The 18,310-nt window shown below is 42.4% G+C and overlaps 1 protein-coding gene across 11 annotated transcripts in view; it reads right to left on the reverse strand.

Moving 5' to 3' along the window:
* rbm19 (RNA binding motif protein 19) overlaps positions 1-18,310 on the reverse strand; it is a 276,899-nt gene that overhangs the window by 169,052 nt on the left and 89,537 nt on the right. For all 11 annotated transcript variants that reach the window (XR_005944826.1, XM_041202778.1, XM_041202779.1 and 8 more), the window contains 2 exons: positions 13,794-13,849; positions 8,212-8,325 (listed from right to left, as the gene is read on the reverse strand). Coding sequence is in view for 10 of the 11 variants with exons in the window: in XM_041202778.1 (XP_041058712.1) it covers positions 8,212-8,325; positions 13,794-13,849 (170 nt within the window). In the remaining variant the exon portion in view is untranslated. The remainder of the gene's footprint in view (positions 1-8,211; positions 8,326-13,793; positions 13,850-18,310) is intronic.

An 18,310-nucleotide genomic window follows, 5' to 3' on the forward strand; every position in this document is an offset into this window, starting at 1 on the left:
ATACCGCCAGTGGAAAATATTTACATGCGAATGAGGAGGAATAGGCCATTCGGTCCCTTAAGCCTACTCCTCTATTCAATAAAATCATGGCTGATCTGATTGCGGCCTCAACTCCACATTCTGCCTACCCCTGATTTTGACTCCCTTGTTAGTCAAGAATTTATCGACCTCCACCTTAAAATTATTCACTGACCTTGCTTCCACCGCTCTCTGGGAAGAGCGTTCTGAAAGTTCACGACCCTCAGAGAAAAAAATTTCTTTTCATCTCCATCTTAAATGGGAGGTCCCTTATTTTTAAACTGTGTCTCTTGTTCTAGTCTCTCCCATCAGGGGAATCATCCTTTTAGCATCTACCCTGTCAAGTCCCCTCAGGATCTTATATGTTTCAATAAGATCACCTCTCAATCTTCTAATCTCCAATGGATACAGACCCTGTCTGTCCAAACTTTCCTCATAATACCCCCATCCCAGGTATAAATAGAGTTTCTCCTGTACGACTCATTAAAACCCATGTATTTGAAAACCTCGATTAAATCACCCCTCAACTTCCTCTGCTCCAAGGAGAGCAATCCCAGTTATTCTAATCCCTTCATCCCTGGTCTCATTGTAGCAAATAATCCCTGTACCCTCTCCAAGGGCTTGAACTGGAAACCCTACTCCAGCAGAGGTCAAGTCAGTGATTTATAAAGTTTAAGAGCGACTTCTTTGTTTTGTACTTTATGCCTCTATTTATAAAACCAAGAATCCTACGTACTTTTTTTAAAAACAACTTATCAACCTGTCTTGCCAAGGATTTGTATATGGAACCTAAACTTTCCCTCCAGCAATGTAATGCTACAAAATAAGCTTTGAAAATTATGGAATGAACAACTTGTCAATACAAAAATTCATGTTGAATTGCATGTCTATAAAAATCTTTAAAAAAATAAAAATTTAGTGTAATTATTTTGTACAGATTTCAACAATAGACATGTAGTATGTCAAAATGATTTTAAACAAACTTAAGTCTGCAACAGCTTACTCTTAAGTGCTAACAAACACAATTCCAAAAAAGCATTACTTTGCTAGAAACCCGAGAATAGATCATGACTAGTTTCAGATGTTTATGGAATAATTCCCACAAAGCCTGCAACTGACAATGACACATCAAATGTATATACAGAAGAACAGAGTGTGCTGATCCAGTGGGAAACATGGTCAAAAACAAAATCAGAGTGCATGGTAGGTATTTAACTCTCACTACCAAGTGAGGTGATTCAATGCTTTTGGTGTCAAGTCAAAACAGAGCATGTCTTTTCAAGTCTGTAAAACTGCACTGATAGCAAAGATAGGGTCACTGTTTCAGAACTTCCAGACCTAAATCAATCCTGGCATCAACTTCTAAGAAAGCTAGAAATTGTTCTAATGCCCCAATTTCAAAGCACATCTGCAATTGTTTTCGCCCTCAAAGAACTAAGACAGTTCCCTTTTGCCAAATATTTTAACTTGACTTCAATTCAAAAATGTGCCTGCAAAAAGTAGTCCTTACACCCATGACATTAATAATTTCCACAAAGAACATCATTTATACCAATGTTCCATTAGGAATTCTGTTCCCTCATTTAAATATCTTCAATATCTCATCCATAAATGTTCAACGTAGGGCTATTTGTGGCAAAATAATTTAATTGAAAATTTGATCAGTTCTTAAGAATAAAAGCCAATAGCCTCTCTGTAAATGCTTTCGTAAAACATTTAATGCAGAGCAACTTCCTGTCTTGCTTGTAGGAAATCAACCAATGTGGCACTTCTCTTTGAAAAATGTATATGCAACAAGACAGTTCTAACAAGTTACTTTTCTGTCCCGTTAGGAATTTTTTCAATAAGAAGTTAATACTCAATAAACAGTGACATGAGTAACAAAAGTATGTACCAACCTGAAGTAACCTTTGTTATAAAAATTGTAAACATTAATAAACTCGTTCAGGAGTCAAAAAATCTTTCTCAAATTCAACAATTATAATTTTGTGATCTTAGATTAGAAAACAATCATTTTAACACCAACTGCATAATTGAATTGCAAAAAACGTCATTACTGTAAATTGTGCCTTAAATCAGCTGACAAAGTGAAAGATTATAACTTTGTTCATGCAGAAGTTTAAGATTTGTTACTGACCCACAGCATTTTCTTAAAACAAACAATTGCCATTGGCTACTTTTTAATACCTTTAAATAGTTTACAACATAACATTTACTAAGTGAACCATTCAGTGAAAGCACCTCCACTACTGTTTCAAATACATCTTTATTTAGCTCAATTTCTATAGAAAGTAAAATTTCCTTAGACATGAGTTCCAATCATTAAAATAAATTAAAATGATTGTAAGTGCCCTTCCACTCTTAAATTTCACTGTGCATCAATTCCTAGTCATGAAAGCAGCTGGCCTGCTTGCAAGCTACTGCCATTCAACACTGACAAGCTGGCGAACAATTGCAGTCAAAAATGAATAAACCATCTATTTTCCTTAGGACCCTATAGAGAAACAGCATCTTTCTTGGTCTTCCCTGGCTAAAACCAGCAACAAACCATGTAGGGAAGTACAGGTGTGAGTCCTCTTGCTTTGTTTAATCACTGGAACATCCTGGCTTCTGGGTTTTCTAACTCTTAATCCATTATGAAACTGCTCAGACCTAACCTAATTATAGATAACTTTTGTGAAAAATCTTAAAAGGTAGTAATTATAGCCCTTCATTTGCTCAGCATTTAAGATAAACCTTTAACTCATTTCTTGTCTCATGTTTACTGAGCCACAAAATGACTCGAGTAGAAAATTGACTTGGATTAAATTCAAATTATAATCCTATTGTGCCCTCTGGTGAATAAACCCAGGAAGTACATTACTTTGCATGGGTTTTTTTTCCTTATGCAGTCTGCAGTAAGAAAAAAGCACATTTCAGACTACGTCTTCCTAGCACTGTTTCAAAATTGTACATGATTAAAATGAGATTAGTCCTCAGCTACATGTGACATCTTACTCTTAGTGTAAATTATATAGCCAAGTGGACATCAGCAATCAGCTCCATTTATAAAATCACATGAATCAAGATTCTTGGGCGGGTTTTCATACCTCCCACATATCTTTCTTCATATTTTAACATTCATTAAAGTAATTGCAGCAATGCCGTGTTCTGATAAAATTGCATCTTCAAGAATTGCACCTAAGTTTTACAAGGAAAAAAGCATCTATATGACGACTTTTTAACCTCTTCCCCAGCAGCTACCAAGGCACTTATAATCAGTATAAATATTGGAAAGGTTGTTAATCCAACTGTGGAGGGGGTAATATACTAATAAAGTTAACATATCTGTGCTCAATAGCAATTATGGAAAGTCCAATTTAGAAAGAAGGCTGCAGACAGGCTAAGCTGCATTATGGGAAAAATTGCAAATGGATTTTTGATGGCAAAAATAACACTAAAATGTTTTGAAAATAAATTCAGTTGCCTAAAATGGCACAAAAATCAACTCCATGAATCCTTTGGTGCATGGAAGGTTCTGTGGCATAAAAGGGTTGAGCACAGTGATAGTCTTCACTGCCAAAGGTAACACAGTGTTGTTGTTTCGATTACCCCTGTAGGTCTCCATAGAACTGCCAGCATAGTGAGCCCAATTTTCCTCATGCACTGTACCTTTTCCTTACTGCAGTATCACTTGTGAGTCATGCCCACTTCCAGGACTGTTGTTTTCATAATATATGCACAGATAGTTCATACCTCAGGCACAAATTCTGAAAAGCTGGGTGAACCATATCTAGTGCTTTTGTCCTCAATCTCTTCTAACAGTAGTATCTACTTCAGGGTCATCCTGAAATGCAAATATAACCCCAAGTTTTTCTCCACTACCAGCCATCTCATTAAATTTCTCTCTCCTACCTCCCCTTCAAAAATGCAAGGTGCTCATGGCCTTTTTCACTAAGATTGACTATCAGCTCCCCTAATTCAACACCACCCAGCCCTGCTCCCAAGTTAAACTTCCCCAAGGCCCATCATCCCTCTCCCAGTCTTGAACCAGTATAGCTCTGCAGCTAAAATAAAAGCAGATCTGTCTGGGTCTTTACAACAATTACCCAGAAGCTAGAAGAGGTTTTAATCCTTCTAGCTTTTTCTGTGTAATTATTAGTATAACCCTGGCGAAACCATCCGAAGTTTGCAATTTAAACCACATTTTCATAGTTCCTAGTGCAGCACTATTGTCCAGAGGAAGCGTGCACTTCCAGGCAACTGCAGTGCAAACCCTTAGCTGGGAACTTCCCAGATGGATTCCCCAGCGCATCTTTGGGATACTTCCCCGAATCCGACACTGGAGAGCTCGGAGGTCACAGCCCAATGTTTCACATTGATGACCTGATGAACTCTAAATTTTTCCCTCTCCTAATTCAACACCACCCAGCCCTGCTCCCAAGTTAAACTTCCCCAAGGCCCATCATCCCTCTCCCAGTCTTGAACCAGTATAGCTCTGCAGCTAAAATAAAAGCAGATCTGTCTGGGTCTTTACAACAATTACCCAGAAGCTAGAAGAGGTTTTAATCCTTCTAGCTTTTTCTGTGTAATTATTAGTATAACCCTGGCGAAACCATCCGAAGTTTGCAATTTAAACCACATTTTCATAGTTCCTAGTGCAGCACTATTGTCCAGAGGAAGCGTGCACTTCCAGGCAACTGCAGTGCAAACCCTTAGCTGGGAACTTCCCAGATGGATTCCCCAGCGCATCTTTGGGATACTTCCCCGAATCCGACACTGGAGAGCTCGGAGGTCACAGCCCAATGTTTCACATTGATGACCTGATGAACTCTAAATTTTTCCCTCTCCACAGATGTTGCCTGACCTAAGTATTTCCAGCATTTTCTATTTCAATTCTTGGATTTCAAGCATTCGTGGGGTTTCGCTTTTATAATATTAATGTAGTTTTTCTCCCATGCCCTCTCCAAATTTTTTGCCCTTGGACATACATGCACCCCCCACCACCCAACTCAACCCCAATTCCACTCGACTGACCAGTCCTCCTGAAAAGGTTTCCCGATTTCTCTTTTCCTGCGTCATTCTACAAAGACTCTTCTATTTAATTTTCTAACCCGGTCCCTTTCATCCTTTCCCTTTGTTCTATTCCCTGTCACTCACATGTCCATCACAGCTACTCTTCAACCTCTTTTAGCTTCTCCTCATCTTGATCCAATTTTCTTCCAATCTTCTAACCTTGCTTCAGCTTAATACTATACTTAGGCTTGGGCCGGGATTTTACGCCCCGTCATGGCAGGACCCGCTGCGGGGTATTCGGTGGCACAGCCACAAGTTCATTGGCTTTCGATGGGATCGGATGATCCTGGAAACAGATGGAGCCAGAAAATAACACCCTCGGCTTTGTGCGCAAAACCATAGGAGATCACAAGCATGCGCACAAACACATTATAGTGCTTGGCTGTCAGTTTATGCATACCCGATTTTGCGGTGCCTCCAATGTTTCCATGAAATTGTTTTTTTTTTAAATCACAGACAGAAAAAATGGCAAATGAAAAAATTTCAGAAATTGTGGAAGCCAGATTGTGCAGTCAACAGCTCCATCAGTTCTGTCGAAGGGTCATGAGGACTCGAAACGTCAACTCTTTTCTTCTCCGCCGATGCTGCCAGACCTGCTGAGTTTTTCCAGGTAACTCTGTTTTTGTTTTTGTTTTGGAGCTCCATCAGCAAAATTGGCAATTGCAAAAACATGGCACAAATGGGTGACAATAAAAAAAAATCATGTCTAGACAGAAGTGCATGCAGATGCAACATTTTTAACAATCAAGTTTACAAAGAACAAAGAAAAGTACAAAACAAAAACAGAATTACCTGGAAAAACTCAGCAGGTCTGGCAGCATCGGCGGAGAAGAAAAGAGTTGACGTTTCGAGTCCTCATGACCCTTCGACAGAAAAGTACAGCACAGGAACAGGCCCTTCGGCCTTTCAAGCCTGCGCCGATCATATTGCCAGTCAAACTAAAACATTTTGCACTTCCAGGGTCCATATCCCTCTATTCCCATCCTATTCATGTATTTGTCAAGCTGCCTCTTAAACACCACTATCGTACCTGCTTCCACCACCTCCTCTGGCAGCCAATTCCAAACACTCACTACACTCTGCGTAAAAAACTTGCCCCGCACATTTCTCCTCTCACCTTAAATCTATGTCCCCTAGTAATTGACTCTTCCACCCTGGGAAAAAGCTTCTGACTATCTACTCTGTCCATGCCACTCATAATTTTGTAAACTTCTATCAAGTCGCCCCTCAATCTCCGTCGCACTAGTGAGAACAATCCGAGTTTCTCCAACCTCTCCTCATGGCTAATAACCTCCAGACCAGGCAGCATCCTGGTAAACCTCCTCTGCACGCTCTCCAATGTCTCCATATCCTTCTGGTAATGTGGCGACCAGAATTACACGCAATATTACAAGTGTGGCCTAACCAAGGTTCTATACAGCTGCAGCATGACTTCCCAGCTTTTATATTCAATACCCCTGCCGATGAAGGCAAGCATGCCATATGCCTTCCTGACTACCTTATCCACCTGCGTTGCCACTTTGTGACCTGTGGACCTGTATACCCAGATCCCTCTGCCCGTCGATGCACTTAAGGGTTCTGCCATTTACTGTATAATTCCTACCTGTGTTAGACCTTCCAAAACACATTACCTCGCATTTGTCCAGATTAAACTCCATCTGCCATTTCCCCGCCCAAGTCTCCAACCGATCTATATCCCATTGTATCCTTTGACTCTTCACTATCTGCAACTCCTCCAACCTTAGTGTCGCCTGCAAACTTATTAATTAGCCGAGTTACATTTTCCTCCAAATCATTTACGTATATTACAAACAGCAAAGGTCCCAGCACTGATCCCTGCCGAACACTAGTCACAGCTCTCCATTCAGAAAAGCACCTTTCCACTGCTACCCTCTGTCTTTTATGACCAAGCCAATTCTGTATCCATCTAGCCAGCTCACCTCTGAGCCCGTGTGACTTTACCTTCTGTACCAGTCTGCCATGAGGGACCTAATCAAAGGCCTTACTGAAATCCATGTAGATAACATCCACTGCCCTTCCATCGTTGATCATATTTGTCATTTCCTCAAAAAACTCGATCAAGTTAGTGAGACACGATCTCCCCTTCACAAAACCATGCTGCCCCTGACTAATACGCCCTTTTGCTTCCAAATGGTAGTAAATCCTGTCACGAAGAATCTTCTCCAATAATTTCCCTACCACTGACGTAAGGCTCACTGGCCTGTAATTTCCTGGATTATCCCTGCTACCCTTCTTAAACAATGGAACAACATTGGCCATTGTCCAGTCCTCTGGGACCTCACCCGTAGCCAGTGAGGATACAAAGATTTCTGTCAAGGCCCCAGCAATCTCCTCCCTTGCCTCCCTCAGTACTCTGGGGTAGATCCCATCTGGCCCCGGGGACTTATCCACCTTAATATTCTTCAAGGCGCCTAACACCTCTTTTTTGATCGCAACATGATCCAGGCAATCTACACACTCTTCCCTAGACAAATCGACCGTTAAGTCCTTCTCTTTGGTGAATACTGATGAGAAGTACTCATTTAGTATCTCTCCCATTTCTTCTGGCTCCACACACCGATTCCCACCTCTGTCCCTGAGTGGGCCTACCCTTTCCCTGGCTACCCTCTTGCTTTTTACATATGTATAAAAGGCCTTGGGATTTTCCTTAATCCTGGTTGCCAATGACTTTTCATGACCCCTTTTAGCCCTCCTGTCTCCTTGCTTAAGTTTCTTCCTACTTTCTTTATATTCTCCATGAGCTTCATCGGTTCCCAGCCTTCTAGCCCTTACGAATGCTTCCTTTTTCTTTTTGACTAATCTCACAATTTATTAAAACAGATCTTAATGCACATTGGTGTCTGTGCTTCCCTACATTGCAACAATGACGACATTTCAGGAGCACCTTGTTAAGTGCCTTGAGGTAAACCGAGTCATTGATGGCATTATATGAAACAAAGTTCCTATTTCATTCTTTCAGTATAGAGAAGCAAAATAAATGAGACAAAGAAGAACAGGAACAAAACAACAGTGAGATAGATAAAAAAGTTCAAGTTCTCCAATTTACCACGTGCAATGCCATAGAAAACTCAAAGTTCTGGTTTGGTGACGAACAACTGAAAAATCTTAGTTTATTACCTGAAAAGCTCGTGGATTTCCTTCACTTTTGCCTGGAAAGGGATATTTCGAATCAGAATTTTGGAGACCTTTTGTTTCTTTGCTTTTTGGATTTTTCTAGCTGGATTCAGAGATCTGCATACAAAAATATTTTGTTATGTTTCTAATGCAGTTAAAAATTGGACATCACAATGCAGGAAACTAGGTAGAATTCAAGAACAGCAAGACCAGTTATGAAGAACTTCGTAGAACTGTTACCCTGTAGCAGCAAGAATTATCTGAAGCGGTTTCCAAATCTTCACATACAGAAAGATGTCAGTGTTCACTTACTAGTGCCTCATTAAATTATCTATTCAAGTGGCACAAAATCTGAATAAAAGCCAGGCTAGTGGGGGTTTTTCAAGCTAGAAGAGGTAACGTGATCTCATCTACTTTTCAATGGGGCAGGATTTTGAGGCCGTTGAGTGGGCGCAATAGGAGGGCTGGGGAATGGCTGCGAAATGGCCTGCCGCCTGTGATTGGACCCCAACCGTGATTTCACACTGGTGGGCCAATTAAGGCCTGCCCAGTGTGAAACGTGGCTCCACGCTGGCCAGGAATGGCCAAACAAGGGCAGGGGGTGGTTGGCTGCCAGGTCCAATGGCGACCCACGGCCAGTTTAAAAGTGACCCAGGCGGCCCCTGGAAGGCTGCCACGGAAATACGTTTCCTGTACTTTTGCAATGGAGTTGAGTGCAGCTGGACACGGCAGGTCAGATGGGCACTCAGCCCCTGCTTTTCTGATGAGTGCATCGCCGTTCTCCTGAAGGAGGTGGGTGCCAGGAGGGACACCCTTGTTCCCAGGGATGGGAGGATGAGGCCACTGCTCCTCACCAAGAGGGCGCGGGAGGCGGTGGCAACAATGGTGAGCAGCTACGATGTGGTGCAGCACACCTGGGTCCAGTGCTGGAAGCGCTTCAATGACCTGTTGCGCTCAGGGTGGGTGAGTACCATGTTGGCTTGGGTCAGTGTGCAGAAGTGTTAAAGTGTGGCCGTCCCCCGGGATGCTAGAGTCTGAGTGCCAACTGTCAATGACGCTGGAGCTGGCCAATGGGGTGAGCCCTGGCTGCTTGGACTGAGTGCCTTGTGGCTCGAGGCCCACAGCTTGGATGTGCCCTGACAGGTGCTCCTCAGCTGGGGTTGGCCAGGCTGCAACGGCATTACAGATACAGAGTGGGCTAATCAATGCTACTCTGTTCTTTCAGGAGAAGACAGCCTACAACAATACTGAAAGGTCACGGACCGGCAGCGGCCCCGCTAACCTCCTAGTCCTTTTCAGATACGAGCAAGATGTCCTGGGGCTCGAGAGCAAGCATGCGCCTCGTGCAACCAGGCATGGAGGGGCGGGGGTGCCAGATCAAGATAAGAGTGCAGTACACAGACGTGAGACTTTTGGTTTGTGCAACCATTCAAATGCAGTCTCTTCACTGATGTGAGACTCAAGCCAGGAGTCCCCATCGATCACTGGAAGAAGAGAGCACCTTGTTTCAGATCTCCATGGTCTCACCAGGATGCCTGGCATGCAGTGACAGTGTGATGAGTTTAACTAATGACATGTCTGACGGGCCACCCCTGACACCGGAGGACCAACGAGCTTCTGTTGCACCTGCATCACCCGATTTCTGAAGCAGGCACCAGCACAGATACCAGCACATCGGTGGGCATTATACAGGCGGCTAGTATCTTGGTGCAAATTGGTAAGGGAATTTCACACTCGCTTGAGGTGCAGCAGAGGCAGAGTGTGCTCAGGGCGCCGGCAGTTGGAGGACTGCTGGGGACTAGGACGATGCTCAGTCGGAAGCTGATGATGAGCCTCTGGAGTTGCCCATTACGAGGCAGATGCCGGATGCCCAGCAAGATTGTGCTGGACAACGTCACAGAGATCCATAAGGGTATGCATGCCATGGTTCCATGATGGAGGAGTCCATGCGGAGCATCAGCATTGCATTGACTGTCATGGCCTCCTCCATTGAGACTCTCATGGACAGACAGCTCCAGGAACAGAATTAGGGATTCCTGGGGTTGCACTTGGACCTGCAAGCCCTCACACAGGCACTGACTTCAGGTGGTCAGTGCCAGTGTGGGAGATAGGTGAGGCACCAGGTATCACATCTAGGTTCCCGTCCATCAATTGTGAGCAGGGAGGTCCAGAGCGACCTCACATTGGCGCATGAGCTTCCTGTCATCTCTGCATGATGGCAGCAGTTTCTCTGCCCCTCTGCCAGTGACTGTGGCATCTGATGAGGCTGCAGCAACTGGGGAGATGCCAACCGTGGCACTGACTGCTCCCTCCCAGGTGGAGTTAGTATAGGCTCCACTGGCCAGAGGGTTACCGCCATGGTCATTAAGGCCAACAAGACAATAGTCAGCAGGCTGTTTCCCATACCGGTGCCAGCGAGGGGGGAGCACCAAGATGTAGCACTCGCAAATGTCAGTTTAAAGCACCTTAAGCACAACAGGGACAGTTCACGGGTGATTTTAAGTTCATTTATGTTTACTTTATGTATGCTAGTCTGGGGTTGAAGGTTGAAGACCAGGAGCTTTTATCTAAATATTATTGAACTATCAGAATAAGATAGATTGTGTTTTTCTCATTATGGCCTGAGTAACACTTCTCTGCCTCTGTTCTTGGGTGATGGAGAGGCGTTATGAGCCATCTCTTCAACGGATAGCCCTTGTCACCCAGCACCCACCCATCCCGTTCAGGCTGGAGCACTGAAGAGCCTCGGCACCTGGAAGTATCTCAGGATGTAAGCGTCATGGGAGCTGCCAAGGTACCTTACACAGGCTTGCAGAATATGCAACCTGCAGTCACACATTATCTGCACATTCATGGAGTGGAATTCCTTCCTGTTGACGAAGGCACCCGGCTGACCTGCTGCTGCCTTGATGTCAACTGCACCATGGACGCAGGGGAAACCAGCAATCGCTGCAAAACTTCTGGCTTGCTCAGTCTGGCTGGCCTCATTTGCAAAATAAAGAATGAAGGTCAAGACCCGCCTGAACAGAGCTTCTGTCACCAGCTTGACGCAACTGTGGACTGCTGGTTAGGAGACTCCACATAGATCCCCCACTGTCCCCTGGAAAGAACCGGAGGCATAGGCGTTGAGAGCCACTATGACCTTCAGAGCCACTGGCGTGGGGTGGGTCCGTCCACAAAGTTGGAGCCAATCTCAGGCCCAATCATCTGGCAAATGGAGGTCACTGTCTCTCGAGAGGTGGAGTCTCCTTTGGCATTGCACCTCAGACAGACTGAGGTAGCTGCAATGCTGCCTGTAAACCCTGGCAGTAGGATAATGGCATCTTCTGCGGCCTTTTCCGCCTTGGACTTCCTGCTGGCTCTGCGCCTCTTGTGCCTGTGTCTCTCCTCCCACAAGTCCTCCCCTGGAAGTTGCATTGGGACACCTGGCCTCCTCTCCCTTCTGCCCCTCTCTTCCTCCAGAGGTGCCGCCATCAGCAGAGACCACAATCCCAATTACCAGGGTAACGGAAGGCTGTCTTAACCTGGAAGGGTCTACACGGTCTGAATCCTCCAGGGGCCCTGCAGATACCAAAGTCCTGAAATGAAGCCTGTAAATGCTAAGAATGAAGCCCTGAACAGAGATGTTGCTGCAGAAACCAGCAACAAACTATCCCCAAAACTCCTCACTACTCACTGGCAATGCTGCTGACCATTTTAATCCCGCTTACGGATGGGGTTTCTGAAAATGTCAGCTCGCTGCCTGCCTGTTTTGCCCACGCAGCGAGTGCAAAGCCACACGGGCAAGGAAAAAATCACTGTCAATTGGACTGTTAAGCACCTTTAGTGGCCTTTTAATTAATGGCAGGCTTGGCTCTGGCACATGCGTGCCCCTACAGACCGAAATATCGCGCAAGTGCACGATGACGTCAGGATACATCGCCCGTAATTTTATGCCCAATCAAGTCAGACACGTGCAAGCCAGCAGGGTGTAAAATTCTGCCCACGGTTTTTCACAGCAGTTAAGTTTCTAATGTGCAAGCTGTTCTCAAATTGAATGCGAGGGAGGAAAATAAATGCTTTCACTGCCCTGTACATATTTTGCACATTTTATGTCACCAATTCTAAAAATAATGACTATTTCTGAAACTTCCTCAACAGCTAAATATATGGAGCCAGAAACCCTGCTAATGTTTGATTAAATGATTTATTACTACTTTGTAAATGCAAGCACTCAGACTGCTCAATTGAGCTAAACTGCTTTGGTGCTTGCTGGCCTGCATGGAGGTTTTGTGTCAATTGAAAAAGGTATTGTTATCAGTTACTTTACTCTAAATTGTAACTCCAAAACAACTGTGTATAAAGAAGATTTCTACATTAACAAATGCAAGCAAATATTCTGAATACCTAAACAGCAATTTCAGTTCATAGCTTTCTATAATATTTAATATTGAGTGGTTAAGCTATACAGTTGGCACAATGAAAAGAATGGTTTCACAACACTGCATACTGTGCAATGCAACTCTGGTGCAAAGTTAACCAATTGAATTTAAGCAATTGGTGTGAAATCACCTGTAGCAGGTGCCACTTTGCTCATTTATGAGGCGCAGTATAATAGAACTGGTGTATGGTCAAGTCAGTTTTTGTTGGCATTAAAATTTAACCAGAATTTTTGGCAGGAAGAACTTTGTACATATCCGTCCGTAGTGTAAATGCACGGTTAGGAATAGAATTGTCTCTAAAAGTGAAAAGGATGCTTCTGAGCAACATTACATTGTGACATTAGCCTAGATTTTCCTGTGAACCCACATAATTTTAATGGCAAATGCCATTATTCCATCACAGATTTTCCAAGAAATTATGATTTATGTCATGACTACTTCATAATTTCCTAAGCCTTCTGTGTTGCTCTATCTCCATCACAATGAGACATTTGCTGCCATAACTCCACCTCCATTAAAATCAATGGCTATTGTTAATTTCCAGAATTAATGCTACCTTTATTTCCACTGCCACTTGGACTGGTAAACAATTATGTTGGTGGGACCCTGAAAACCTGGTAGCAGTCCTTTGTTGGATTACAATTCGCTCTTTATAACTTTAGATGCCCATGAAAGAAATTTCCATGCAATTCTAAATAAGTTTTCAAAACTAGCATCGACACACTTGTTAGACATTCCAATACAATTACCTTTAAATAAAATGTATAAGCAATGTATGCCTACCTCTGAAATCAATCCCAGTGAAATTTAAAGAATGAATGCTAGCACTTGTTTATTCTTTCCATTCTTCATTTTATAGTTTCAAAAAGAAACCATTCCATTACAAGGCACCTAAACGCTAAAATGTGGATTGTGGAGACATCTCGCACATCAAACGACACATTGAATCCATCAAATTATTTCTCAATTTGAGCAAAAGTCTTAAACTGCAGCATAAACAGTTTTGCAAAATAACTATAAACGCAAAAGCACAAAATTCCTTACTTAAAACCCTAAGTTCTATGAGTGCAGCTGTATCATCATATATTTAATATTTGGGTCAGGGCTTCAAATAAACAGATGTACTCAATTCATTTAATAACTAAATAAAATCAAAATACTTACATTGTAGCTCTGTCTGATATCTTCAACTCTAACCGATGATCATCCACCATACAATGCTAGGATTTTAAAGAAATCCAGGGTACATGTCATAAACATAAAGACAAAGTAATTTATATTCAATCAGTTGAGAACTGTATTGAGAATCTTACACTAAACATTGACAAATCGTAACACCCAGACAAAATGGGGTGGGGGAGACACTGAACGTTTTACCAATTTAAAGTACTGCCTAGAAACGCCATTAAGCTTCACAGAGCCACAAATTAGTTTACTGTATGCCAGTAGTCAGGCTCTGATGAATATATTGGTTCAGTACAGCCTCCTCAGTACACAATATTTGTGTAAAAAAGCAAAAGCTGGCCTTCTTGCATATACCATTTGTTTCAGTGTCAGACTATATGAGCTGAAAGCTTAAACATGAGTTGCTCAGAAAGATGAGAACAGTGAGTCACTGGCAGCCTAAGGACTTAAAAGAATCAGGAAAGTTTGAATATTTTACCTGAACAGAGAAATGTTTACTTGTGTGAATGCAAAAACTATAAAGTTCAATATTAAAACTCTAGTTTCAGCAGACACTGAATGCTCTGTATTTCAGTACTCTTCTTCATAACAAAGCTTTTCCCCACTGAAATGAATAGCAGCCAACTGAAGACAGACCCAGATAAATCATGAGTGCAAATCCAGCAAGATTGCCAAATAGGCTGGATCTTCATAACATTACTTTTGCACATTCTCTCAAACTATAATATGCTAAAAAATTGGAAATCGTGTTTTGAAAGCATGCAATTCTGATTGAAAATATTTTTCTGTCCTTCACAATCAAGGCATTTAACCGGTTTGAAATATTTATTCCAAGAATACTATGTACTTTCAAACATTCTCAAAATCTAAATCTTACAATTTTACTTTATAGCATTAAAAACTGTAAAGAATCAAAATTTGCTACCATTCTGTAGCAGAGGTAGAGAAAGGAAAATAAATCTCTACAATGTGTGAATTACAAAAACAAATGCTGGTAGTGTTGTAGTGGAGAAGATGCAGCATGCCTAAATATAAAAACTTTGGAACAAAGTTAAGATCTTAGCCTTGAAGGCACTTTTATATAGGTTCCCTTATAACACACCAAGTCATTGGAATAGAGTACTGCAATTTGCTTCCCATGTGTTTCTCTCACATTCCACCTATCTTTCCAGCCTGCTTTATCTCCTAGTAACTGGTCCAACTAATTTGCACTGCTGCCCTCTCTATTTAAATTCACTCAGTGCTCCATCTTCTGGCCTTTTCTTGCCTTACATGTAACTAATTTGTAATCTATATCATAGCTAGATAACCCTTCAGTACTGGGAGCAGCTGGGAACACCTGTGGAGTTAAATATTTTCAGGATTAAACAGATGTTATATTATTTTGCAATCAGATTTTATTAGTAGCTAAACTTGATTTTTCAAAGCATGTGATAGTGGACACTGCACCTGAAGTGATAACAATGACATCTCAGGCCCCTCCAACTCAAGGACAGATTGTATTTTCAAACTAAAATCTTTCTGCGCTCAATTTAAACAAGAAATTAACTGGATTGAAGGTAAAACTAATGTTCTCCATCTACAAGCATTTCTAGCTGGCTAAACTCAGTTTCACATTGATAGCATTCATGATAACAGTCTAAGAAAGCCCATTCCTGTCTCTCAGCTGTAGAATGGGTGGAAAACAATAACCTGCAAAGGTGAGGAAAACAAAGGAAAGTGATATGGGGAGAAAAATATGACTTGGTTTGGAGACTGAGTGTCACGCGTTAAAATATTGTCTCCTGCCAACGCAAGATGGCCACTGATACCAGAATGTACATGCGCACTGGTCTGTGCATGCGCAGAAATAGAATGGCGTTGCGCCTGTCAGACCTGCAGGACAAGGTAGCAGAGAACCAGAGCCAACATCAATTTCAATGAATTTAATTCCACCTACATGGATACAAGACCCCCTCCCCTTGTATGGGAAAACTCGCTCTAGAGGTCTGGACTGTGTGTTGGGCAGGGAAGGCCCCAGAAAAGGCTGCAGCCGTGAACAAGTGACATTAATGTTGCGGAGGGAAGAGCGTGGTCGGAGGAAGATTAAGACTGGGTCAGTAATGGGGAGTTCATGGGGGAGGGCTTCACAGGTCTGCTTTATAGCCATCAGGGTCAATCCCTGTTACAATTTTCTGGGCTGCTTTGTGAAACATAGGCCTGAATTTTACGGCCATATCACAGAGGGAACGGGGTCATAAAATGCGGCGAGCCATTCTGAACTCCACTGACTGCGGTGGGACCGTAAAATCCCGCTGGCGTAAAATGCTGCCCATGATTCTAGAAATCAACAAACATAAAATATGAATTTATTTAGCATTATATATTGAAGCTTACTGTGTTAGAGTCATATGCAATAACATTATTATAGATCAACATTCCTATAACAGTTATTACATTAAATGCCCAATTTATTATTTCCCTTTCCTAACTTTAAACAAGAGTAATTTTCACACTTGCAGCAGTTAAAACTCAAAGACAGTCAAAGAAGTCAACACTTACTGTTTTCCAGACCATATCCCCGCCCATGCCCTTAAGCCCGCCCAGAGTAAAACACTAGAATTGTGCAGGCACGGCATTGGCAACAAATGCAGGCATGTTTAAACAGGAATATCTTCAATGGTTTAAGTGTCATGAAGATGTGCTTTATGCCAAATAATGATTTTTAATCCACTGGCTGGAAACCTGAATTGAACTTTTAAAAACAGACTTCTTAAAACCCAGCAACCCTAATTTGCACTACTAACATTCCACATTCCAATTCATTGGAGTCGAGTCAGTCTGTCTGCAAAACCCATCAAAGATGACGATTCCAGGGGAGTGTGAAGGACATCTCCTGTATCATTAGCGAGGCATCTATGGCAATCACATGGAGGTATTCAACTGCTGGAGATGGGCCATTAAGACTAATCGCTTGGACATGGGGACCCTGGCTAAGTTTGCTTCCAGACATGAACCAGTCACCTTTGGAATGCAGTCAATATCTTTTTCTGAATCCCCAAGGCTGTTGGAGAATGAAGGTCACATGATAAGTCAAACCTTTATGTTTAAACCTCATGTTTTCTCAGCAGAATGGAGGACAAGTGGCTTAGGGAGAAGACCCAAGTGGGTCCCTCCTGCATCCTTTTTTCTCCAACCCACCTGGTAAGCTTTGAGCCCCATTTGCTGACTGTGATCATTCAGGGACGCCCTGCTGTAGACAGAGATTTCTTAAAATATCCAACCCAGCACTACACTCACCTGAAGCTAAACCAACTCCATCGCCTACATCTTTAAATCGGAAGCACTGAGACCATCGAGTTCAGCCTAAGCCAGCCGAGTCACTAAACTACAGGCTGTATACTCTTTCACCTTTTTTAAGGATTCTAACTTGGCCAACTTATCCTTCCCCATTCCAAAATCTGTGTGTGAATTTCAAGTGTGCACGTGTGAAAGTCTGTGTGTATTTTATTATTTTTGTTTAGATCAGTTTAAGTATAATGAAGCGAACCTCATTCTTAGTAAAAACCTGTCCTGTAGATTCTTTTATAATCAGTGTGTGTAAACAGGTAAGTTCTCACTGAATTGGCAAGTATATCCTTTCCAAACAAAAAAAACATGCTGTGATCAAATGATGAGAGAGCAAAGCGGGGAGCCATTCGAGCCCTCCTCACCTGGTCGTAACAATAAGGAAACAAGGCTGAATCTAGGTCATCTCAATTGGAGGCTAAAGATTTGGCAGTGTTTTTAGCAACCCATCACTCTTGGCAATCTCATCAAGATTGAATTATGGCAAGTGTCACATATTTCTCTCCTTCCCCAGCCCTTAAAGGTACTGACACGTTCTTGAGTATGGCTCCACAATTGCTCTGTGATACCTCAACCAAGTGCTCATCTCTTCATCTCTAATCTTGTTCATTTTCCAACTATTTTCCCTTTGTCCCCAAAAAATTTTGGAATGCGTAGATGTCTTATAATTATACTCACAAAAATCCTTGTTTACGTCCCTATCCAATTTTGCTCACTGCTCTAAGCTATAGAAAATTATCCTGTATGACTGTCCTGTCAAAATAGACAATCTCACATTTCCTTACATTATACTCCATTTGCCAGGTCTTTGCCTACTCACCTAACCTATCTATATTCTCTTGTAGTCGCTTTATGTCCTCTTCACAACTTACTTTCCTACCTAGCTTTGTGTCATCAGCAAATTTAGCAACCATACCATCAGTCCCTTCAACCAAATTATTTATACAAATTGTAATGAGTTGAGGCTCCTGCACTGATCCCTGTGGCGCACCACTCGTCACATTCTGCCAACCAGAAAATGAGCCATTTATGCCTGCCATTTCCCGTTAGCTAGCCAATCTTCTATCCATGCCAATGTTATCCCCTACACCATGAGCTTTAATTTTCCGCAATAACCTTTGATGAGGCGCCTTATCAAATACCTTCTTTATCCACAGCACCTGTTACTT

Source organism: Carcharodon carcharias, chromosome 13 (assembly GCF_017639515.1).
Source record: "Carcharodon carcharias isolate sCarCar2 chromosome 13, sCarCar2.pri, whole genome shotgun sequence".
Classification (NCBI taxonomy): Eukaryota; Metazoa; Chordata; class Chondrichthyes; order Lamniformes; family Lamnidae; genus Carcharodon; species Carcharodon carcharias.